General features: G+C 53.1%; 1 protein-coding gene across 2 annotated transcripts in view; it reads left to right on the top strand.

The window, feature by feature from the left end:
• The first annotated feature begins 226 nt into the window (after window positions 1-226).
• Window positions 227-25,261, top strand: part of ADCYAP1R1 (ADCYAP receptor type I) — a 45,463-nt gene continuing 20,428 nt past the window's right edge. For both annotated transcript variants that reach the window (XM_042969382.1, XM_042969376.1), the window contains exons 1-9: window positions 227-513; window positions 2,030-2,135; window positions 16,232-16,339; window positions 18,918-18,938; window positions 19,981-20,022; window positions 22,412-22,521; window positions 23,129-23,226; window positions 23,689-23,821; window positions 24,751-24,904. In XM_042969382.1, coding sequence (XP_042825316.1) covers window positions 463-513; window positions 2,030-2,135; window positions 16,232-16,339; window positions 18,918-18,938; window positions 19,981-20,022; window positions 22,412-22,521; window positions 23,129-23,226; window positions 23,689-23,821; window positions 24,751-24,904 — 823 coding nt within the window. In that variant the 5' untranslated portion in view covers window positions 227-462. The remainder of the gene's footprint in view (window positions 514-2,029; window positions 2,136-16,231; window positions 16,340-18,917; window positions 18,939-19,980; window positions 20,023-22,411; window positions 22,522-23,128; window positions 23,227-23,688; window positions 23,822-24,750; window positions 24,905-25,261) is intronic.

The following is a 25,261-nucleotide window of genomic DNA, read 5'->3' on the forward strand; positions in this document are numbered from 1 at the left end:
AGCAAGAGGGACCAAGAAATGTCCCTGCTGGGTGGGCACACATGTGCCAGCTAAAACTCTGTCTCAGTGGAGGGAGATAGGGGGAGACAGTCGTCCCCTGCAGAGGGGAAAGCCATCCAGACCATTCTGGTAGTCTGATGGGGGCCTGAGCCGGTGTGTTCCCACTGTGTCCCCAGAGCCTAGCACTGAGTAGGAGCCCAGCAGGTGTTTGTTTGATAGAAGAATAAAGAATGCATGGACAAAGGCGGGGGGTGGGTTACCCTTGGAGACTGAGAGCCTTGCTACAGGTAAGGGGGGGGTGTCAAGAGGAAGGGCTGTCCCTGCCCCTCCTCTGCCACTGGACCCACGGGACTCATGCCTTCCTTTCTCTCTAGCCTGTAGACACCTTGGGGCTGCCCAGCGCTGCTCTGAGTAGGAGGCGAGCAGTGCTGGCCTGAGCCTCCTTCCGGATTGACAAGCGTCATGGCCAGCATCTTGCAGGCCTCTCTGGCTGCCTTCCTCCTGCTGCCTGTGGTAAGAGCCCAGGACCCTCCCCTCTGTGATCATTTGAAGCCCCAGGCTCATCTGAACCCTCATCCCAGAGAAGAAGCTGCGTCTTTTGTATGCCCTTAGCCAAGCTCAGTTCACCTGGCTGGTATCTCTGCCTGAACCCCCACTGGGCCATTCAGTGCCTTTGTGTGAATTACAAAGGGTGCCCCTTCCTCAAGACCCTGTACTCATTTGGCCAGAAATTGTGACACAATTTATAAATCTATTATGTTGGTGACATGTGTGGCAACCTTTAGGGTTGTGAAGTGTACAACCTGCTTGACTGTATGCAGGGGCCCTAGTCACAGCGGCAGAAAGTATTTTGATCCCAGTCCCCAGCCCATGAGTCTCTGCTAGGTTAGAGCTCAGAAGCCTGCTCTTTGCTCATGCCTCTTCCTGAACACGGGAAGGGTCAGGGAGGAAGGTTCCTAGGCATTGGCTTCTGCCTCTCAACCTGGGAATTTAGACCAGCAGTGGATGTGCTGTTTTCGGAGCCCTGGATGCCAGTCCTGCCTCTTTCCTGCCTTACTGCGTGACCACGGAGAAACTTGCCTCTCTCCCTGGAAGCCTGCACATCTGTGAATAGTCAAGACTAGACTGGATCCCTCAACATGTCTTGTGCCTGCCTCCGTATTTGCAGACATCCTTTTGAAGAACCATCCCTGCCCCAGAGTTTTAAGTTAAAGTGATAGCATTAGAACACAGCTGTCATGATAGTAATGCATGGGCTTTGAAGTTACTTGGTCCTATGCTTAAATGTAGTACCTGCCGTTAGCTGGCTGTGTGACCTTGGGCAGGAACTTTTTAATATTCTGAGTCTTGGTTTCTGCTTTTGTAAAATGTGGGCAGGACTAAATGAGAGCAGCTAGTCGGTCCTGCTGAATGCAACCACTGCTCCCTTGCCTGCCGCCCCTGGGAGTGCACTTCCTTTCTGAGTCCCCAGAGGAGAGAGAGGATGAGCTTTCTAAGCCCCTTCTGTGTCCCACCCCCTACTTGCTTCCCTAAGGCACACCAATAGCCTCGTGGTCTCTGGAGCCAGACTGCTCTAGGTTCAGAGCCTTGCTGTATGGTCTACTAAGCTGTGTGACTTCGAAAAAGTTACTTAATGTCTCTGTGCTTAGATTCACATCTGTCAAATGGAGAATGATGAAAATAGTACCTACTCTGTAGTGTTCTTGAGGTGTACGTGCATATGACAGAATAACGCATGTGAATAATATAGTGTTATATGTGTGTTTGCTAATATTATTATAACACATGGAAACTGAGACCCAGGGTGGGGTGGAGTCCACTGAAGGCCACACATTGAATTGGTGAAGAAGAGCCTCAGGGAATCTGTGGTAAAGTGGAGTCCGGGGCCCCTGCTGCCTGGAAATCTTTCTGGCACTATTCCTGCTTCTGCTTCCCATCCATCACACACTGCCCCTGGGGCTTAGGTAAAAGGGCTTGTACATGAACCTCCCAGCTCGCTCCTACCGTCCATCCCATGTGTCCCTCACAGGTCACTGCCATGCACTCTGACTGCATCTTCAAGAAGGAGCAAGCCATGTGCCTGGAGAAGATCCAGAGGGTGAACGACCTGATGGGCTTGAATGACTCCTTCCCAGGTGAGTAGGGTGGTGAGGAAGGCCTGGTGTCCCCAGTGTATCCAGCCCAACCTTTGGAAACTGGCGTCCCAGCCTCTGGCCATTCTGTAGAGAATTGTGGAAGGTTCAGGTACCTGGGTCCTTCTGAAAACCCTTCGGGGCGAGGTGTCCTGGATCTGCTCTGGGCAGGACCCTCAGGTTTCCCTCCTCGGAGACAGCCTGCCCTGGATGTCTCATTCTGGAGGAGGCTGTTCTGGGTGGCTGGCTGTGGCCACTTCTTTCCCATGGGGGCTGGTGTCTGAGCTGGGAAGCTGCCGTTAGAGAGCTCATTAGCAAGCAGCCCGGGCCTGGTGGCAGCAGGGACACAGCTGTTGCCAGTGGCCGAGCCAGAGAGCACCTGGGCAGCCCAGGGCAGGCAATGTGGGGTCATTTCCCTCTTCCTCTGCTCACTCCATCAGAAGCCAGAGAACAAGGCTGCAGGAGGAACCCCACTCCTGGCTGCAGTCCTTCTCCTGGGGCTGCCGTTAGCATTGTGGCGGGGCGGGGGTGGGGGGGGTGGGTACTGCTTTCTGGTGCTGGATGGGGCTGTGCGCTGCGGGACGCTTAGCAGCCAGAGCTCTCTCCGTTAGATGCCAGTGACAACCCAAAATCCCTTGCACCTTTTCCAAGTGTCCTGAGGGCGTGGCATGACCCCTGGCTGAGAACCAGGGGTCTGTGTAACCCTCCCTTCCCGACTCCCCATTGCAGATGGGACACTGAGGCCCATGGGGCCGAGGCACCCTCAGCTTCCTGAGTCCCAGTGGGGCCAGGAAGAGGGTCTGTGTGGGAGCTTGGGGATTTGGGGGTGGGGGCATCCCTGGAGGTCTTGCCGGCCTCACTTGCACCTCACTTGCTGGAGGCTGGGCTCTCTGCCCAGGCTAGAGGGCTCCACTTTTCCCTCTGGATGCTCCCCATTTATGAGGAGCTCTTCTGAGCACCATCTGTTTAAATACTTGATTAATCGGCAGCCCAGTTAAATGTAACGGTCCCTCTGGGCTGAGCTCCCTGTACAGTCAGTGAACATTAACTGGTAATGAAGCTGCTCCTGGCCATGCTGGCCTTTCCCTCCGGGCTGGGCTCTGGCTGAGCCCTAACCAAGGCCGAAAGTGGATTCTAGGCCCCGCCATCCAGGGAGGCTGAAGCAGGGGTCCCAGACGGGCACAACAGTTGCAGGAAACCAAATGAATATCTGGTCCAAGCCTTTAGTCTAGGAGATGGGAGGTGGGGAGCCCTGGGGGCAGGGACTCTTTAGACCACACAGGGGTGGGAGTGGGTATCAGGCTGAGGTGCCCTGCTTCCCAGCCCAGGGCCGGTCTCAGATACACTTGGGGTTGAACAATGAGAAGCATCCAGGAGGGAAGAGTAGAGGTGGAGGGTGGGGTGCAGGTTAATTGTACAGCAATTTGGGGAGCCCTGGGTTAGGAAAGGACATGAAGGCCTGCCCACAGGGGTGTTCTTGAAGAAGAAGCATGAGTGAGACAGATGTAGCGATGGACTCCCTCCCCAGGGGGAGTGGGGGGAGGGGGTCTCGCTGTCCCCTACACCGTGCTGCTCAGAAGAGGGGGAAAGGAGTTCTCTGTGGGGAAGATAGGGAAGGATTTATGGAAAAGGGGGTATTTAAACCAGATTCTTGGTTCTCAAACCTTGCTGCACATCAGAATCACCAGGAGCTTTTAGAAAAATGTACCCAAGCCACAATCCAAACCAATTAAATCAGAACCACAGCTCATTATAGTCATGATTTTTAAAGGCTCCTCAGGTGATTCCTGAGGTTGAAACCCGTAAGCTAGGCTTAGGGAGGAGCAGACACGTGATGGCAGGTGAAAGCCCAGGGATGGATGAGTGGCAAGAACATTCTAGGCTGAGGGGACCCCAGCAGCAAGAGGAGGGGGAGGGGAATTGGTAACTTCCTGTATCTGGAACCCTGAATTGGAGGGGTGGGCTACAGAGAGGGGGTGGCTGGGGGTGGGCTACAGAGAGGGTCTGGCTGAGAGTCCTAGGGGCCCTGTGAGTCAGGACTCACCACAGGTCACCCTCAAAACTGGACTTGGGTGAGGGACCCCAGGTCTGTGGAAGAAATTCACTCATCCACCCACACACTCATTCATTGACTCATTCATTCATTCCTTCACTTGCTCATTCATTTGTTCATTCATTCATTCATTCATTCACTCACCCATTCTCTTATTCAGGCAGTTACTCATTTGCTCACTTATTTGCTTACTCATTCATTCACTTATTTGTTCACTCATTCATTCACTCACTCATTCACTCACTCGTTCACTCTCAGTCACTCTCGTTTATTTCGTTCACCCACTCATTCACTCACTCATTCTTTCAACTCACATGATAAGCTGAAACCTTATTAAGCAAAGTCAAAAGGCAGCCAACAGGTGGAAAAGAAAAGGAGGCTGAGGGCCCAGCCGGACCACCACCTCTGTGGCCCTTTCTTTCTCTGTGGCTTAGAACATTCTCTATTAAAATGTGGGGGTGGGATGGATCATGTTAATAGTCAATATTTACAAAGACTTACCGTGTGTTGGTCACTGTGGTAGTGCTTTTCTTCTCCCTCTGCAGCAACGTAGGAGGTAGGGCCTATTATTACCCCTATTTTATAGATGAGAAAACTGAGGCACAAGGAGGTTTTATACCTTGCTTAGAGACAGTTCAATAAGATGCAGAAGTGAAACTTGTATCCAGGCATTCTGTGCCCTCAACCACTGGGATACACTGCCTCGGAAGAAGGATAGGATACCCTGAGGCCTTAGTCCCCATCACCAGCCAAGTGACCTTGTGAAGGGCACTTAACACCTTCATTTTTCAGTCTGCAAAATGGAGGGGAAAATAATATCTATCAAATAAGATTATTGCACTTAGTGCCAATCGTGGAAAGTGCTAAGGGTGACATGTGACATTTGCTGAGTACTCGTCAGAGATGTTATAGTTACTTAGAGTTGTCATCTTACAGTGTGGACTACCTCTAGGGTGTCCCTCCCATCTTCTGCTAGATCTGAGTTCTGGGGAAGTGTGGAAGTCTCTGCAGGAAGCAGAGCAGTACATTTTGGAACAATCTGGAAAGGTTTTCTTTTTTTTTTAATTTTTTTTTTTAATGTTTATTTATTTTTGAGACAGAGAGAGACAGAGCATGAACGGGGGAGGGGCAGAGAGAGAGGGAGACACAGAATCGGAAGCAGACTCCAGGCTCTGAGCCATCAGCCCAGAGCCCGACGCAGGGCTCGAACTCACAGACCGCGAGATCATGACCTGGGCTGAAGTCGGACGCTTAACCGACTGAGCCACCCAGGCGCCCCTGGAAAGGTTTTCTGGAAGACCAGAGGAGGGGCTGGGAACCAGATCCAGGCTGCAGAAGGCCGATGGAGAAGCATGGGAAGGGGAGAGAGACCTCCAGGAGGGGGATGACCCGATAAAGGTAGGAAGGGAACAGTGAGTAGGGTGGGTGGGGACCGTAACAGCTGGCACTTAAATACCAGGGGCAGCTTCTGAATCTTCCCACGCACATCGTTGCATGGTGTGGCTCACGTAACCTCAGCCACCCATGGGCTGGGCAGAGTTTTCCCTCCCATTTTACAGCTGAGGCTCCGCAGACTCACAGAAGTGAGCTTGTTAGCCCGTTACCTGGTAAGTCCCGCAGCCAGGGAAGGAGGGGCCGGCATGTGCCTTTGGTAGTTCTGGAGTCCTTGCTGTTAACCTCTACATTGTTCTGTGGCTCAGAGGAGGTGCGGAACCACACCCTCCTGCCTTGTGCAGTGAAATATCACTTGGCAAGAGGAAGTTGCAATGAAGCTGGAGAGAGAGGTAGGTAGGTGAGGAGGGCCTTCAACGTGCCCCCAGAGGCCTGTACTTCACTTGGCTACAAAAAGGCTAAAGGGCATTTGTGTTTCTAGGGGCCAGGATAGCATGAGGCCTCAGCTTCCAGTGACCCGCTTGGCCGGGTTGCCCAGGCCCCAGCGCCAGGGCCGTGGAAGGAGAGACCCAGGAGAGTCCAGCCCGGTTCACTGCAGGCCCGTGGTCAGCAGGGGTTTTCCCCTACAAGCTGAGGTTGGAAGAACCCCTCCTCAGGGGGCTTCAGAGCATGTGGCCTCTGGGCATCTTTCTAGTGTCGAAGTTCTGGGAGAGCACCGGTCTTGCTGTCAGCAGACAGGGGAGAGTTTGCTGGCCCCTTCATTTCCCCCGTGTGTTCCATTTGAGCCTCAGGTCCTTGTGGCATCCTTGTTGCTGTGCAGCCGAGCCAGGCTGCTGGACCTTCCGATTCAGCCTGCTTGTGAAATACAGGCAGCAGTTCGTCTCTGTGCTGTGTGCAGTGCGTTAGAAACCCGGGGGGGCACTTAAAGATGCTGATATCCAGGCCCTTCCCGGGCCCATGTGATCAGCATTTGGGGGCAGGGAGGGGGAGGGAGGTTATTAAAAGTATGTGTTAAAAGCCTTCAGATGATTCTACAGGATATCCGAGTTTGAGAACCATTGGTGTGGGCAGAGGATAGCATCCACGGGGTGCCCATGTCGTCTTGGATGAGGGAACAGGTCCCAGAGCACAAGCAAGCCAGGCTGGGAGCTCATTCTTAGCCAAGAGTCAGATGTAACGGAGAATTGGCAGTTGGCATGGGGTTGCCAGTCCGTGCTTGGGTGAACTGAGAGAGGCCAGCCCTCTCGCTGCACCCCTTCTTTGCCCCTCCCCTGCCCCTTCTGTCCCTAAGCGCACGATGCACTTGCAAATGGAAAAAGATCTGTCGGCTTGTTCCAGTAACTGTGAGTTGTGAACTCACAGTAATGCACTGACCTGTTTTAGAAATATATTTATATGTATTTCGTATGTTTCCCCATCATCTTTTAAATCCAGTGAAGTGAGTGCATTGGAAGGAGGACACTGGTCTGCTGGAGGTGAGGTTGTTCCATGCTACCGTGCGTGTGTGGTTGGGGCTGTGGGCAGCTCCCACGAAGGCAGCTGTTTCTGGTCAAATCCTTGTCTGTCCCTGGGACACCCCAAAGAGGACATGGTAATGCACAGAGTGACCTTCGGAGTAGAAGCCAAGGGACAGAGAGATGTAGGGGTGGGATTGGGGTAGCGGGGAAAGGTACCGGAGCTCAGCAGACAGCTGAAGACAGGGTAGAAAATACAGGTCAGGCCACAGACCACTACGTGGTTTTGTTCACAGCGTCCTTGGTGTGTTTTAAAGATGTTTATTGAGACTGTTATTGAGGAGCTATATTTAATGGTTTTGTACCTCATCCTAAGCCCTGAAAGCTCAATGGGGCTTGAGACAGCACTGAGTCCAGCTCTGTCACGTGACACAGGGAGAGGTCGAGGCTGGAGGTGGCAGTCACTGGCTGAGTCACACAGAAGGCTGGAGCCAGCTCTGGGACAGGACCCAGGTCTGCCCTTCTAGCTGGGGGGTGCCCTTTGTGCCGCAGTGCTCTTGTGCCCAGAGAGAAGGAGAAAGGACTCCGGTGCGTGGGAACGGTGTCTCCACTCTTGACAGTCCCCGGGACCCACACAGGTCACAGGCGCAGCCTGCTGGGTTGGTGGCTTTGTTCTCCTTGCTCAGCCCAAGTGGCCTGCCCGTGCAGGGTGAGTCCAGCCAGCACCTCCCCTTTGCAGGGCTGTGGGCTTCCACAGCCTGGAGGCCCTCTCTGCATTTCAGTGGGCTTTTTGGGTGTGGTCCTCCTTGGGGGTGCCCCCTACTCTGGAAAAGATGGAAGAGGCCTACGGTGGTGGCCATGGCTGGGGCAGGAGGGAGGAGGCTTGGAGGGAAGATGAGAAAGCCTGCTTGTTGCTATTCTGATCCAGTCCCTGAGACCTGTCCTGGGTGCAGAGTGTTGTGTCCCAGCCCCCACCTCCACTCTCACCAGAAGAGGAGAGGCCCGGAGGAAGGGGGGCCACTTCAGGGCTGGGCCCAGGCTCCTCACCCCAGGAGCAAGATCAGCTTCTTGACTGCACCTCCCTGCTGCTCTGAGATTGAATGGGCCCTCAGCATGAGAAGTGGGGTCTACAGGGACCCTCACCCGGAGGAATTTACTGCCCCTGTCTGACAAAGGGTCCCGTTTCTGTCCAAACTGGTTTTTCTTTAGTCTTGTAGTTCTCACACTTGAGCCTGCATCAGAACTTCCTGGAAGGCTGTTAAAACACAGAATTACTGGACCCAGCCCCAGAATTTCTGACTCAGTGGGGCTGGGTGGGGCCTGAACATCTGTATTTCTGGCAAGTTCTCTATGGTGTTCCTGGTCTGGGGTCCCCACTTCGAGAACCACTGACTTCCAGAGGGGAGGGCTGCATCTTCAGTCCCCAACCCCCGATGCCCCTTGCACTGAGATCACAGCTGGTCCCCATTTTACGGATCAGAAATATTGGCTGTAAAGTAAATTGCAGTAAATCGAATCATTTTTTACCCTTGAATTGTGTGCTAAAATGAGGGGCTTGTTCTAACAATACCCAAGCATCCTCAAAGGGAGGACGGCGTCTTTGTCTGAGTCCCTTTGGTGCCCCTGGTCTCATGGGTTTTGAGCACTGTGGGGAACTGGACGAAATCATCACCATGACAACCTGCGATTAGCTCCTTATTTTGTTCCAGTTGAGGCTAATGGCCCTGTGTTCTCTCTCTGTTCAGTGTGCCCAAGTGGTCTTTTCCCCTCCTGCTGTTGCAAGGCACTTCCTCTCGTTGGCTGCTTTGTGCAGTGTCTTAGTGGGAGCAGCTCCCCAAGAGTGCACAGGGCTATCCCCTGGAGCAGGAAACTCGAGGTGTCTGAATTCCTCTGACCTGGTGCCATAGAGACTTTGAGTTGGGGCGGGGGGTGGGGGCGCGCAGACTGAGCCAGGAGGGCACAGGTGGACTTCGTAGAATTGGGGAACCAGAGGAAAGGTGAAGCGGGAGGCTTGGGGGCGTCAAAGCAAAGAACTCTCGCAGGGGATAGGAGCCATTCTGATTTTTGACCTCTTCTGCAGGGGGGAGGAGGGGAGGGAAGCAGTGTATGATGTACTTGACCGTGTCCTCCTTGGAGCCTGCTTTCCTGGCTGCTATGTCACTAACGTCTGGTTTTCCCTATGTTTCTGGCCACCCCTCCTCCGTCTTCTTTGCCAGCCCCTCCTCTGAATGCTGGCATGCCTTCTTCTGTTGAGGCCAGGCCCTATTGTCTTCCCTTTTCTTCTCTAATGCACACCGCCTCACGGGACCTGTCATCCATGTCCGTGGCCCTACCACGCACCCCTGTGCCAACCGCTCCCCGTTCCCTGCTTCCAGTTCCGACTTCCCCTCTGCACTGTGGACTTTTATCTAACCGCCTATTTGAAATCTACCTCCACTTGGCTCTTGGCACCACCTCAAACTGAACGCGCTCCAAACGAGACTCCTGAGCCGCAGCCCAATACCCTCCACCGTTTGCTTCTCACCCGGTTCTCTCCCCTGTGGGGAATGGCGAACCTCTCTAGCCACGCAGACCCTCAAGCCAGAAATCCAGGTAGCATCCTTGGTACCTCCTTCTCTTTCACCGCATTAGTCAAGGTAGCCTAGACTTCTTGCTGCAGTAACAAAAACCAAAAACCAACCAACCGAAAAAAAAAAAAACCTTAAAGTTGCAGAGACTCAGCACACACCAGTCTTGATTGCTTGCACACGTCATAGGCCGGTGTGATTGGCAGAGGTGGGAGGTGGGGCTTGACTCTGCACAGTCGTTCAGAGATCTGGGTTCCTTCCATCTCAGGACACTGCCCCCCTCAACGTGTGGCCTCCAAGGATGCTACAGAGAAGGGAGAGGGAGGGAAACGGCGCGGACTATGTGAGGGGAGCCTTTGAGAGCAGTTCATCACCTCCACATACTGTTGGTGAGAACTCAGCCGCATAATGTGGATGAGTGCACTTGCCAGCCGTGTCTGGCCTGTCTGTCACCAAGCCCATCCGTTCTGCCTCCCAGCTCACCTACACAGAATGCCTTTTCCATCTCCGCTGTCCTGGCTCCACATCAAGTCCTTCCGCCATCCCCTGGACTTCTGCCATATCCTAACAGACATGTCTCCATGTTTGATTTGCTTCTCTTGAAATGTATTACCTTCCCACGCAGCTGAATCAGACCATGTGACTCCTTGTCTTAAAACGCATCTGTGGGAGGCAAAACAATGCCCCCACCAATGATGTCCACGTCGTGATCCCCAAAGCCTGTGAATGTATTACCTTACATGGCAAAAGGAACTTGGCAGGTGTAATTAAGTTAGGGATCTTAAGATGGGGAGAGTTACCTGGAATATTCAGGTGGATCCAATATAATCACAAGGGTCCTTATAAGGGAAGGAAGGAGGCGGGAGGGTCAGAGAAGGAGAGATTTGAGGATGCTTTGCTACTGGCTTTGAAGATGGTGAAAGGGGCCGCAGGGCAAAGAATGTCTTGAATCTGGAAAAGACAAGGAGATGGACTCACCCTAGAGCCTCCAGAAGAAACGCAGCCCTGCAGACATCTCCATTGTAGTCCAGTGACGCCTATATTGGACTTTCTGACCTCCGGAACCGTAAGAAATTGGGGCAGTTAGGTCACTGAGTCTGCTTTGTTGCAGTAGCATAGGAAGGTAATTCATCATCTGAGCCTTCTTCTTAGCATTTAGCATAAAATGCAAAATGTTTGTCATGACCCCCAGACTATAAGCTCTGTGCAGGCAGAGACTAGGGCTGTTTTATTCACTCCTGTATTGCTCTGCAGCGTCTGACTCATAACAGACACAGAGTTTCTTGAATAAACGAGAGAATAAATGGGAGGGTGAGGGGAGAATGCAAAGAAAGAAAAGGGTAAAAGGAGGAGGGAGAAGAGAAGGAGAAAAGGTGTTTCGGTATCCCGAACAGATGGGGATAGAGAAGCTGGATATATTCTGTGGGGGTGGGAGGAAAACGAGTTGCTGTCCTTACTTAGAGAAACTCAAGGCTCTTTCCAGAGCCCAGATCCTATCCTCCTCATCTCCCCAGAAAGGGTTTCTGGGGGGGGATTCAGAGCAGGCCCCATCAGAGCCCACACCACCTCCCTCAGGGACGGGCTAAGAGGGGGAGCTGTAGAAGTGTGCATGGGCATTCTGGGAAGCCTTGATGTGGCCACTGGAGTTTCCTCCTGCCCCCAGTGGGCAGAGGTCTGTGAGCTCCCGATGGGGTCAGGGACATTGTCCCCTAAAGGAGAACTGTGTCTCTATTCAGAGCATTTCTGACATTGAATATGTGAGTTTTCCACACCAAGCAATTCTCCAGTTTTCTGTGGGACCCAGGTGGTCTCCCTACAATTTAAGTCACTTCTGATACTAACTACCTGGAGTTAGCATGGACCGTACTGGTTAAGGGTCTTAGTCTCAAGACTGCCCCCCCACCCCACCCCTGCCACTTCACACACCAATTTTGCAAATCACGAGTCCCCATGTTACACACTCTTCTGTCTGACTTGACTACAAATTGGGGGTTCCCATGACCCCCTTGTCAGGTTCAATAATTTGTGATCATGGCTCACAGAACTCAGGGAAACATGTTTACCAGTTTACTCTAAAGGATATAAATGAACAGCCAGACGAAGGGGTTCACAGAGCAAAGTCCAGAAGGATCCCAGGCGCAGGAGCTTCTGTCCCTGTGCAGTTTGGGGTGCACCACCTTCCTAGTATGTGGATGTGTTCACCAACCCAGAAACTCTTGGAACCCCATTGTTTAGGGTTTTTATGGAAGTTCTGTAATGTACGTATGATTGACTACACCCTTGGCCATTGGTGATTAGCCCCTCCTCCTCTGAGGTTGGTGGGTGCGGCTGAAATCACGTGGTTGGTTCCCCTGGCAACCAGCCACAGCAGCCAAGAGTCACCTCATTAGCATAAACTCAGGAGTTGTTGAAAGGGTCTTATGAATAACAAAAGACAGTCTCATCCTCTTGAGGAAATTCCAAGGATTTAGGAGCTCTGCCTAGGACCTGGGACGAAGACCAAACATATAGTTCTTATTATATCATGATATTACAGTCTTCTAAGTCCAGGTACTGGGATTGGGCCCAGTTTGTGGAGCGTGTCTGGCTCTGTCACTAAAATAGAGTTACGGATTTTAGTTCTAGTCTTTCCATCTGCCCTGACGCTGTAGGAATTGCTCCTAGGACCCTTAGTCCCTGGAGGGGAACCATGCTGGGAGCCTAAGGAGGCAAGAGGAGGGCTTTGATAGTGTGGCAGGCCACGGGGAAGGGTCGCACACCTTGGCAGATACCCCTTGGTAGATGTTTGTCTGGGCAATGGGGCCAGGGAGGGCAGCCCCGGACTGAGAATGCATTTCCCACCATGCCTGTGCACCTCTGGCCTCCAACCTGGGGGTCCCCTTCTCCCCTCCTGGCACCTCTGCCTGAGCCCTGTATCCTTCCCTGCCCTTCAGCCCTCAGGACTATGCTCCCTCTATTGAAAGTGGCTTGAGGGGTGCATGGGTGGCTCAGTCAGTTAGGCATTCCACTCTCGGTTTTGGCTGAGGTCATGATCTCTCGGGTTCCTGAGTTTGAGCCCTTCATTGGGCTCCTCGCACTGACAGTGCAGAGCCTGCTTGGAATTCTCTCTCTCTCTCCGCCCCTCCTGCACATGCTCGCTCTCTATCAAAATAAATAAATAAACACACACACACAGAACAAAAAGAGAAATTAGAGTGGTCTGAGACCTTGGGAATGTCAGCTGGCAGTAGCAGCTGGCACTGCCAGGGCCTAATGTTCCACATTAAGGGAACATCTGTTGGCTGGGGCTTCTAGGGCATGGGCCAGACACAGCCACACTCCACAGCCATTCCACCATCAGCATGGACCGTGGCAGCCAAAGATGTGCTGTTGGGTCTCTTTCAAGGACATGATGTCATAAGGAGCCACATGCCGGCTGGATGTCCTGCTGTGAAGGGTGGACAGGAATCGGCGATCACTGGATATTATTGGTGGTCCCAGTGAGGCCTGGGACCCTGCTCCCCTCTCACCCCAGTGTCCTTGTCTTCTTGGTTTGTTACCTTTCAGAGTTTTCTATGGTGCTTCCAGCTCCCAAGCTTGGTCATTCCAGGAGCAGGAGACTATATGCCAACGTGACTGGGTGTGAATTCCAAAATAGTCAGATCTGAATTCTGAGAGACTGGGTTTTCTGCACTTGGAAGCTTTGGGTGCCTTCTTGTCCAAACGCCTCCCATAAGTCTGTCATGGGCCCCAACAGAGAGGCTGGGAGCACATGAGGCCAGTCCTAGACCCCCTGTCCCAGCTAGTGCCTGCCCAGGCATCCTCTGTGACCTGTTGGTGGCACCCCACTGGCATTTCTCCTCACCTTGCAGGGCTCTGCTGCTTCTCCCTGCCTGGGCCTGTCTCAGGGGAATGATTCCCAGGGACACCTAATTGAAATAATGAAATTAATGACAGTAACAACGGTGAACATGCATTGAGTGAGCCTGGAGTTCTAAGAGCTTTACATGTATGAATTCATGAATTGTCACAATAGCTCTGTGGGGTGGGACACTGTGGGTCACCCACTGGCTGTCTCTTATCTGGTAGAGAAGCCCTCTCTAAAGCCCTTATTTATAGACCCCTCAGCAGGATGTGGGTCTCTTCCTGAAACTGTATTCTGCTGTCAGACCCGCCCCCCCCCCCCCCCGCCCCATGCAGCCACCTCTCTCCTCCACCTTTGTCCCCTCTTAGGAATTACATCACCACATGTACCTCTACTGCCCACCTGGTAAATGTGGGATTCCCTGGGGCTCCCTCCTCCATGCCCTTCTCGCTTCATGTCCCTTCCCTGGGTGAACTGCCAGGGGAAAAGTGAGGGGAAAGTGAGGGCCGGGCCTTGGGGGCCATATTAAGGACTTGAGGTGGGGTGGGCTGTATGACCAGGCTGGATCTTCCTTTTGGAAAGATCACTGTCACAGCTGTGTGGGGTGGAGGAGACTATGGTCCCAATGAAAGGTAGGTTGCCCCTTAACTAGGTGGGGGTAGGGGGATGGAGAATAGGGCATGGATTCCACAAATATTTGGAACTCAAACCAACAGGATATGGTGTTCAGTTAGACCTGGAACAAGAAGGAGAAGGAGACCTAGCAAGGGTGGTCTGTTACCGAAACCCAACTTCAGCTACCCTTTGCTCAAAAAGCCAATGCTCGAGATATGAATTTTGATTGGAAAGGAATATAGGCTTTGTTCAGGAAGCTGGCCACTGGGGAGAAGGCAGCCTTGTCCAAAGGCCACTGGGGAGAAGGCAGCCTTGTCCAAAGGCCAACTCTGAGGTTTCTGCCTGGCCCAGAGATTTTTTTTTTATTTTTTAAATTAATTAATTAATGTTAATGGTTATTCATTTTTGAGAGAAAATGAGTGGGGAGGGGCTGAGAGAGGGACAGAGGATCTGAGGCGGGCTCTGCACTGATAGCAGAGAGCCCGATGTGGGGCTCGAACTCGCGGAACTGTGAGATCATGACCCGAGCCGAGGTCACACACTCAACCAGCTGAGCCTCCGAGGCAACCCCCCCACCCCCACCACCAACAGGGATTTGTTTAAATGGGTATAGGGCAGTTAATCAGTTAAGGGAGTGCGGTGGTCTGTTACATTTCTTGATTACATGCCCACTCGATGGTGCCAGCTATAAAGACAACATTATGGTGCTCGGAGGTTGGCCAGGTTGGTGACATGCAGAAGGGCTCTGTTCTTTTCTAAGAAAGAATGCGTGATCTACAGATTTACAAAGAGAGATTTAGCTAATTATGCAGGCTAAGGGTGCTTGCTAAAGTTTGAAGACGACTAGGTTAGCCAGAGGGTCAACCGAGGCGACATCAAGTCTAGGTGTCTAGCTGGGGCTGAGACAGGAGATCAGGCTTTAGTAGGAGATGCTGAGTTGAGTCTTGGACATGCTGGTTTGGATTGCCCCGGACCCTTTATGCTAGGGATATCCAGCCACGGGAGGCTGCTTTCAGGGAGTGCAGGACTCGGGATGGGGAGGTTGTCTGTGTGTAGCTCTGTCCTTAAGTCCATGAACCAGTGGTCTTGTCCAAGGGGAGAGGGGAGAGGCCAGGGCCAGGGTGGCCGCCAGCACCTGCATTCACACAGGGTCAGCAGGGCAAGCCCTGCCAGGGTGACGAGGTGGGCTGTGGGCGGCTGGTGGCCCAGGCCAGAGACATTTCAGTGGAGAGGGAGGTAGAGTCAGGAAAGGGTGGAGCATGAAGGGAGGTGAGAAAGTGGCCACAGGGAGTGTGGGAGCTGGAAGGAGAGAGAGGATGCATGGTGGGCAGAGGGGCAGGAGGGTCTGCTGAGCCCCCAAATAATATCTGGTTCGTCAAATAATATCAAATTATATCAAGTTCGTCATGCTCCCAGCAGTGCATGTCCAGTGAGACCCAAATCTGGATGATTCCCAGACACCCCTCAGCCTGTCCTTGCTCCCTCCTCCCTTTCCAGCTCTCAGTATTTGCCTGAACTGGGCCCGTGTCCCCCCTGCCCCCACACTGCGTCCCTTCACAGTCCCGGGCCGTGGCCATGCAGGCCTCTGCCTGGATGCCTCTGCCCTCCTCCTTCAGGTGTCAGAGCCTCGCCATCTGGAAGGCAGGTGCGGCCCTGGAGCAGCACCCTCAGGCCAGCCAGTTCCCAGCCCTCCCCTTAGGGGCAGGGAAGGCCCACCAAGGAGGCCGAGCTGAAGCTGGCCCCCAGAGTGATAGTGGAGGCCTGGAGGACTGGGGGGAGCTGGTGCGGGATGATGGGAGGTTGCTGTAAAGACCCCCGGCCTCTCATGCTTACTGATCCCGCCCTGTCCTGTTGCTGCTCTGTTTCTCTCTTCCCTGCAGTCCTGCCAGCACCGTGGGTCTGTGGGAGATGCAAAGTCAGATGAGCGCTCCCTCCCCACCCCAGGAACTCCTAAATGTCCCAGCTCCTCTTTGAGGGGTGTTCAGGGATGAGGCTGAGCCCTGCCTCACACAGTAAGCCTCACCTTCCCTCCAGGAAACTCTTCCCTCCCACTGCAAGGGCCTGGCTCACAAGGGTGTATGTGTGCACATGTGAACCCCTGCATGTGTGCATGTGTGTGGTGCGTGTGCATGTGTGGGGCTGGGCCCCCCTCACCACGGCTCTCTTCCGCACAGGCTGCCCCGGGATGTGGGACAACCTCACGTGTTGGAAGCCTGCCCGTGTGGGGGAGATGGTCCTCGTCAGCTGCCCTGAACTCTTCCGAATCTTCAACCCAGACCAAGGTGAGTTTCCCCCTGGGACCTCTTTAGGCCTCGATTGGTCTAGTCTGCTCCCCACACTTGGGCCCCCGACCTACCTGGGACATCCTGAAGGCCGATATTCCCCACTCCAGAGCTCCCATACTGGTGGGAGGGTGAAACCACAGACCCTGGTCCACACGGGGCCACGGAGGCACCTGCAGACTGGGCCCCCAGGTCGACGTGGAGATGTGCCGTATGCGTGAGGCAACGTGCTCTCAGATGTGGGCTCCATCACTTACCCAAGTGGGGCCTGGAGCAAGGCAATTCACCCCTCTGTCCCTAGTCTGTCAAATGGGAATGTGGCATAGTGACTGGGGAATCAGTGGAGGAATGCATGTGGTAGTCACTCAGTCCAGGCCTTGACACATTTTAATGGTCAATAATGTTAGTTGGTGTTACTATCAATATACTTCATGCAGGGATGCTCAGAGGCTCAGAGAGACACCCAGATATGGACACACAACAAGACACCCTTAGGCAGCTGGATGTAAGACTCTTCGCCCATGTCCACACTCACATACCCACTTAGATACTGGGTATGTTGTCACAAAGAGCTCAGTTTGGGACATGTCTGTGTTTCAGGTCTTGGGGGGCCATTGATATGCTATGGAGATACTCAGGGGCCCCAGACCAATTTGAGAGTCCTAGGGGTGGGCAGTGGCTGAGTTGTATGACTCAAGACGTAGGGACAGGAGGGGTGCCTGGGTGGCTCAGTCGGTTAAGCATCCAACTCTTGATTTTGGCTCAGGTCATGATCTCACAGTTTGTGAATTTGAGCCCCACGTTGGGCTCTGCGCTGATAATGTGGAGCCTTCTTGGGGTTCTCTCTCTCTCTCTCTCTCTCTCTCTCTCTCTCTCTCTCTCTCTCTCCTCCCTCCCTCCCTGCCCCTCCTCTGCTCACGCTGTCTCTGTCTCTCTCAAAATAAATAAACTTAAAAAAAAAAAAGATGTAAGGACAGGAGGCAGAGGAGAGGGGCAGTGCTCTGCCTAAAGGCACAAGGCCTTAATGACTACATCTCCAAGGGCAGGGGTCTGAGGAAAAGGGGATCATGCAGATCTCTTCTTTGGGGGTGAGTCCGCTGGGCTTTCCAGGCCAGTTCCCACCTTTCAGCTAGGACCTTGTAGCTCCTAAGAAAGGCTGCTGTCCAGCCAGTCCACACTGACTCTGGGAGGGGCCTATAGCCAGACCCTGGTCCTCACCCTACTCCTTGTGGCCATCAAGGGAAGCAGGGCACCAAGGTAGTGGGGGCAGGGAGAGGAAGCAGGGCTGGACTCCAGGCAGGTGATATCCTGAGAACTGGCCCACTGACTGCTGAGCCCTGGGTTGGAACCTTGTTTAGAGGAAGATGGAGGGATTAGAGGGATCTGAGTCACTTGTGTGGTCATGCACAGGACTTTGCCACCTGGCCCTCAGCTTCCTGTTTCACCTGCCTAAGGCTTAGGCCAATGTCCTTCTAGAACTGGAGAGTTCCAAGTTCCAGTCCACTAGGGAGTCTTGCCTACCTCCGTCCCCCACCCTGTCTGTGAGAGGCAGAGGCGTATTTTCTTTTACTCTTGGGACTTTTACTCTACAACATCCCTGACCCTGCCCAGAGGGGAAGGGGCTTGCAGAAGGTGGCAGTATGTTGGGGTGCAAGGCCCCATGCAAAGACCACGGAAGCAGGGTTTAGCTACAATGCCCCACCTCCCCTCCCCCCCACTTCCCCTTGTGGAGCTTTCAGCCACACCTCCCACCTCCAGACCTGCCAGCCCAGAGGGAGGGTGGCAGTTGGGCTGTCTCATCCTGAAAACTGGGGGACTGGGCGTGACCCAGAGCAGGACAGGAAATGAATTTGAAAGAGGAGACAAACTCAGGAAGCGCTGGGGTGCGGGGTACCATGTGCATGGCGGGGCATCAGGTGTGGTGACCGCAGGTGACTCAGCCGCATCTCTGATGCGTTCCTATGGAAACCACCTTCATCACTTCCTCCGTGCATGTATTCCTCTCATTCATCGTTTACTTGAAGTTTCTTACACATCCACTTTGAGTCAGGTACCATGGCAAGACTGCTGCTTTTCAACAACAAAAAAGGCAACATGAATCAGCAGTAAATTAAGATTTTAAGATTTAAGACCTTCGTACTATATCCCTCCCTCTGGCAATTGCATGATGAATGTGTTATTTACACCTGATTCTTAATGGCTCATTAAGGCAGGGCCTTTTAGCATCTCTGTTCACAAAGCTGGATCAGTGAGATTTGCCTTAAATAGTTAGAAAGTTGAGAATGGCATTTCTCCTTTTGTTTTGCGGTTTCCAAGGCTGAATCTGTTCGCTGTAGTAGTTGTTGCTTTGCAGGTTATTGAAGATACAAGAGCACTGATCTCTCTCCTCCTCTCATTTCTCCTTAACTGGGTCCCGTGTCTGGCCCACCCCCAGCCTGTAGTCCTCATGGCCTTGGGTCCCCAGCAGAGTCTGGGAGTAGGGAGCAGGAGAGGGAGGAAATCGACAGGACCCAGTGAGAGCAGACTCACCATTAGCCCCCTTGTTCACCTCTGTGTTGTCTCTCTTTCTCTGTTTCAGTGTGGGAGATGGAAACCATTGGTAAGAGGAACCTTGGAGAAGACAGGCTGCTGATCATCTATCTGTCCATCTGTCCATCCAGCGAGAGCCCAGTTCTGACTGCTGGGAATGGGTGGGGGCGGAAGCAGAGGCTTATCAGAGACCAGGTTCTCCCCACACCAGCCACCTTTGGCATCCGGGAGGTGGGGGACACAGGCAGATGGAAGGCACAGGTGCCTTGGTGTTGGGTGCTCACGGGCTGATTTGGGAGTATGAGACACACGCATGGAGGGGTTGGAAAACGAGCCTACCCGTGTGCCCAAGCATACATACAGGCCTGAATGTGTGTGTGAGCCCACGTAGATACTGACATCCTTGGTGGCTGTGAAGTTGAAATGTAGGGCAGGCTTGAGAGCATGGGAGACCTCGCTATGCAGTATGCAGGCGGGATAATGAGTAGGTCCGGAGAGGCTTCCTGGAGAGGGTGGCATGTCAGCTACGTGTTAAAAGCAGGACTTTGAGAAGTGGAAAGGAAACGAGGGTTCATTGCCAGCAGGGGATTCTTGATAAGAAAGGATGGAGGTGAGAATAAAGAGTCAGGAGAAAGAAAAAAAAAATGTCTGAGGATGAAGTCCTGGGCTCATCCAGGATGAGATAGGTTTGGGGCTGAGATGGAGGCTTGCAGACCAAAGAAGAGACCCAAGGCCGGGACCCATATTGCTGCTCCTTGCCTTTTTCTGGAAAAGGGCCAGTCATCCTTTTCCATTCCCCTCCCAGTCCAGAGGCCCTCCCACCTTCCTGACAATATCCCGTTTCCACTTCCTGTTGCCCAGTGGGGAGAACTGAGTCATGGGCCATCATTAGCATCACAGAAATACAAAGCAAATGAGATCGATGCTAGAAGGCATGGTGTGTCAGAGCAGTGTGTGGCTGCCATGTGCGCTGAGGCCTTTTGGCCAAGACCCCACCTCTGGCGTCTGGACCAGGGATGGCCTTGGGCTACCAGGGTGGAGAGTATACCCTGCATGGCCCCACACGTGGATGGCTGTGTGTGCTGACTCATGCCCACTTTTGTGCTTTGCAGGAGAGTTCGATTTCCCTGACAGTAACTCCTTGGATCTCTCAGGTGAGGTTATGGGTAAGCTGGGGCCAACCAGGGGCTGGCTGGAGGGAGGGCACCTGCTGACACGTGAACTTGGGGGCCCCTATTCCAGGGCAGTCAGTGCCTTTCTGTGGCTGTGTGATCTTTGACAGGTCGCTCTCCTTCTCTGAAAAAGCTGTGGATTTTCTCCAGGGAAACTTGCACTCGTGTGCTCAGATAGAACATTGTGCATATAATTTCCGGGAGTGCAGATGTCTCAAAGCTTCATTGTGGACTCCCAAGTACAGATCCCCTAGATCAGAAGGCCCCTGATAGTTTGGAACTTCCAAAGGTGCAGTGGTGGTTCTCGAACTTTCACTGTGATCTGTCACTTAGTGAGCTTATTAAAACTCAGATTTCGGGACGCCACCCCCAGAGTCTCTGATTTAGTAGGCCTGGGGTGAGGCCTGAGAATGTTCATTTCTAGCCAGTCTCCCAGTTGCTGCTTGATGGGCTGGTCTGGGAAGGGTGCCCACTTTGAGAACTACTGCCCTAAAATTCTGTGCTCCTATGAAATTGCTGGGGCAAAATAGCCTAGTGAAGTAGGCACAGCCACTACAAGTTTTTGACATTCTGGAGAGTACTCCATCTTCTGGAGATTTCCATCAGAACAATAGAGTGGCAAATTCGTGGAATAGTTCTGAACAAAATGGTTTACACGCTTCTGTGCCCACACTGTCTTATAAAAAGAAACAGAGAAAGAAGGAAAATAAAAGAAAGGAAATGGCTTCTACCTCTAGGACACTTTTACAAAATTGCTTTTCAAAGCAGCTTCCCTTTCCTCTTCCCACCACCCTGATGTGGGCAAAGCAGAGAGGAGATGAGGTCCAGAAATGAGAAGGGACTTGGCCAAGGCCCTGATTCCCCCAGGACATGCAGACTTTCAGTGGGACTTGGAAGGAGGTCGCCAGCCAGTAACAGCCTGACATGGATTTGCTGGAAGAAAGAATTTGGCATCAAAATGTGGGACAGAAGTGACTCCTTCTTTCCCTGGGCCTGGCAGACGTCCTCCTCATCCTGTGTCACAGGACTCCAAACGCGAGAAGCAATGGAAACCAGTAATCCCCCACTCGGGGCAGAGCTGTCTTCTATGGAAGGGGTCACCCACCCTCTGCTGCTTCCCAGAGTCCCAGGAAGTATGTTTCTGACTCTCTTGGTAAAAAAGAATTGGCCCCAGCTCTTCCAACTCAACTGGCAAGGACATGAGGTTGGAAAAGTGCGGAGGGGTTTCTGGTCTTGGTCTCTGCCCTTTCCTCCTTCCTGAGCTCCCCAGAGGTGGCCTTGGCCACAGCAGGGGGATCCTTCCAGAAACATGGGTTCTGGAGGCCCCTTTTCCATAGATGTTACCTGTTGTACACAATTTTCTGGCCCCTGAATCCTGTAAAAGAAAAAAACATTCCCATGTGTCCTAATACACCAGGTAAGCTCCCAGAAAGCCAGTCTGGGGACAGGGGACAGCCTGGGGCCACACTCAAGTGCAGGGATGGAGGCGGAGGGGGCTGCTTGCCTTCTCCCCTCCATGGGGTATCTGTGGTTCACCCTTACAGTCAGGAGAGGCGAGGATGAAATGAGCAATCATTAAAGGCTAAAAGGCCCCAGGCAGGGCAAAAACCAATCTAGATTCCACTCTGTAGACAGGAAATGACTCCCTCTGCTTTGGTGTCCTGCAAAATGGCCTTTAAAGTCTATCAAAAGAAAATTAAAGCGCATTAGTGACAGAAAACAGACCTCTAAACCTGGGAAGACAAAAGTTTTTTTTTTTTTTTTTTTTTTAAACTTAAATACATATCTTAATAAGATCTGGCGCTAGGTTAATGGAGGTCTGGTCCTTGTTAATTAAGCAAGCCGTGTGTCCCCTTTGTGCAGATATTGCTGCTGGAAGGCTCGCAGCTCCCCATGTATGACAGGAGCTCCTACATCACAGACACCTGAGGTGGTTACTGGACCAGAATCTGGGGGTTGGAACACAGCAGGGTTTGCAATGATGACCTCACATCATTCTTTTCTGCCCATTGCAATTTGACAAGTGCTGACGCAGGGCCTAGGCAAGGGGCTCAGGCCTTTCCCGGGTGAGCATTTGCTAGTTCCAGAAGAGGAGGAAGCTGGACTCAGCCTGGCTCGGTCCCCTTACCGCTTGTTAAGAGATCTGCAGTGCCTGGTCCTCCCCAGTGTCCTTTGTGTAAAGGCTTAAGGGCACCAGCAATCACTATTTTCCCTCAGACAGTGGAAGATTTTGTGAACCTTCAGTCACCATGCTTCCCGGATGGGCATATGGGTTTCCAGAAATTGCCACTGAAGAAGTAATTTTCAAGTGAGAATTTCAGGGTCCTTTTAAATCATTTCCATGCCTCACTGAGTTTTTGTTCTACTGCAGACATGAGGGTGGTGAGCCGGAACTGCACTGAGGATGGATGGTCGGAGCCGTTCCCTCATTATGTGGATGCTTGTGGGTTCGATGAATATGAATCAGAGACCGGGGACCAGGTGAGTATCTGTCCCCACCTGGAGGTGGTGGGGGTGGAGCCGAGGAGGCCCGTGGCAGGGTGTTCCCAGCAAAGGCCTTGGCTCCTATTGGGACTCCAGGAAGCTCAGGTCCCCAGGCAGTCCACGAGCACCTGCTGTGTACCCAAGGCAGATACACAGAGGGCAAGACTTTTATTCATTCATTCTGGGCCAAGAAGCATCTGGTTTGCTGTCTGAGTTCCTCCAGCCCCCACCACATGTCCCCTACCTCTCTGGCTACTCTGCTAGGGTGCTCATCCTTCCTGTGGCCCGACAACTGAAAGGTTGATGCTGGGCTCAGCAGGGGGCCTCCTGGACACTTCTCCAGGCTAAGGCTATTCTGATTGGTTGGTGCCCCTCTATTTAGCCAACGTTTACTGAATGTCAGAAGAATACAGACACTGCAGAGGGGAGTAAAAAACTCATGGGGGATGGGGTGAGGGGCAGAGTAGTAGAGGGAGAGGAGGAGGCAAGAAAGAAAGGAGGAGCTGGGTAGTGGTCCCCGAGGTGGGAAAGCCCTGGCCTGAGGGGGCTGAGGGATTGGGGCAAGCCCTGTGTGGAACGCTGAGTATTTTGTGCTTTGCTCCAGGACTATTACTACCTGTCGGTCAAGGCCCTGTACACAGTTGGCTACAGCACATCCCTTGTCACCCTCACCACTGCCATGGTCATCCTGTGTCGTTTCCGGTAAGACCCTCCCCCAGCAGTGTTTGAGCTAGTGCAGCCCACCGTAGCTCAGAGCCCTTTCTCTGTCCCACCCACCCCCCACCCCTGCCCCTGGATATCAGCCCTGGAGGTCCCTTAGAGGGCAAGGACATTTCCTCCACCCCTAGGCTAACAGATGGGAAACTTGACCCCAGAGACAGCCACTGACGTGTCCAGGGCCACCAACAAGGTAGACCTATGTTCCTCACTTTTATCCTAGATAGACAGAGCTCACAGGAGGGGAAAGTCTGGCCTCTCGGAATAGTGGAGCCAGGCAACAAAGGCCTGGCAGTGAATGAGGCTTTAGAGAGGTGGGAAGGAGGTGGCAAGGTGGGGACCCCCTGAGACAAAACCGTGGAGTTGGCCCAAAGCAGACCACAGAGTGGATGGGTGGAACAGGTTCCTTGCTTCAAGGCCTCTTCCTCCCCTGGCTTGCTGGCGTAGGAAGCTGCACTGCACCCGCAATTTCATCCACATGAACCTGTTCGTGTCATTCATGCTGAGGGCCATCTCCGTTTTCATCAAAGACTGGATCCTCTATGCAGAGCAGGACAGCAACCACTGCTTCATCTCCACCGTGAGTGAGCCGGGCCCTGGCAGGAAGGCCTCCTGCCCTCCCAGGACTCCCTTCCCTGCGACACCCGGTCATCCAGGTGTTTTTCTGCAGGTTAAGGCATTGTCCCCAGTGAATGCAGAAATCCGGGAATGACCGTGAGGTTGCTAGTAGCCAATGAGATCCCCGTATGATGTCGTTTCCTGTCCCTCTCTCTGTACATGTACTTGGCAGAACAGATGTGGAAGGGAGAGTGGAAATGCCAAGTCCCACTTGCCCAAGAAGGAAACTAGGTTCAGAGAGAGGGCTGGCCTGGCCCCTGGGCATTTAACTAACCCGTGACAGAGCCAAGGGGCTGCTTGGCTTGGATTTTCTCCAGACTACCTCCCCAATTGTCATACCTTTTGGAGGTAAGCAGAAAATACAGGCTTTGATGGAATAAGATGGAAAGAACATCCCAGAGCATAGGGTCTTGACCCAGGAGGGCATACTTGGAGCCGGGGGTGGGGGGGCGGTGTCTCTCTGAGATTTCTGGGGGCCAAGAGCATTCCCCCTTGATGTCCAAAACCTTTATTTTACCAAGGAGCCTCCTGCAGGGTCCTCTGTATCCACCTTACCTGGAGGGGCTGGAGAAAGAGCAGGAAAGACCTGGGAGAATGAGCCTGGGGAGGGGAGAGAGTCCTGTGCTCGCCCCCGGCCCAACTCTTTTCTGGCATGTGTAGAGTTGCCTCCATGGGCAGCTTCGACCCAGAATCATAGGATGCTACATTTTTAACTCTTCAAATCCAGGAATGTTGAGTCTTTCAGCCCCATGGGGTGTTTGAATCCCAGCATGTCAGAGCTGTAGGGCCTTCAGGATTCTACCCGGTCCTGTTGGGCTGGATTTCCAGGGCTGGGTGGGGGCCAGCAGTGGGAGCTTCATGCCTCCCTCACCCTCCCTGCCCTCTTTGCAGGTGGAATGCAAGGCCATAATGGTTTTCTTCCACTACTGTGTCGTGTCCAACTACTTCTGGCTGTTCATCGAGGGCCTATACCTCTTCACCCTGCTGGTGGAGACCTTCTTCCCTGAGAGGAGATACTTCTACTGGTACACCATTATAGGCTGGGGTAGGTCACTGGCTGTGGCCTGGACAGGCTCAGGCCTCATGGCCAGGTACGTCCTTGGTCCCGCAGTCAGGGTGTGTTAGGTCAGAGGAGGGAGGCGCTGTCCTGCCCTGCAGCTGATGGTGTGCTTCTGGTTCTTGGACCCTTTCTTGCTCTTCCTGCCTATAGAAACCCACCATCAGAAAGAGGTGATAGGCTCAGGAGTCCTTCTGAGAAGTGAGATAGCCCAGGGTCTTACGGGTACATGAACCCCCAGGAGGCACTTAGGGTCCCCAAGACTCCAGATCTAAAAGGGAGACCTGCCCCATGGGTCAGAACCCCCTGTCTGAGTGGGGACAGCGTCTTCTGGGAGCCTCAAAT

The sequence above is a fragment of the Panthera tigris genome, chromosome A2 (assembly GCF_018350195.1).
Source record: "Panthera tigris isolate Pti1 chromosome A2, P.tigris_Pti1_mat1.1, whole genome shotgun sequence".
NCBI classification, from domain to species: domain Eukaryota; kingdom Metazoa; phylum Chordata; class Mammalia; order Carnivora; family Felidae; genus Panthera; species Panthera tigris.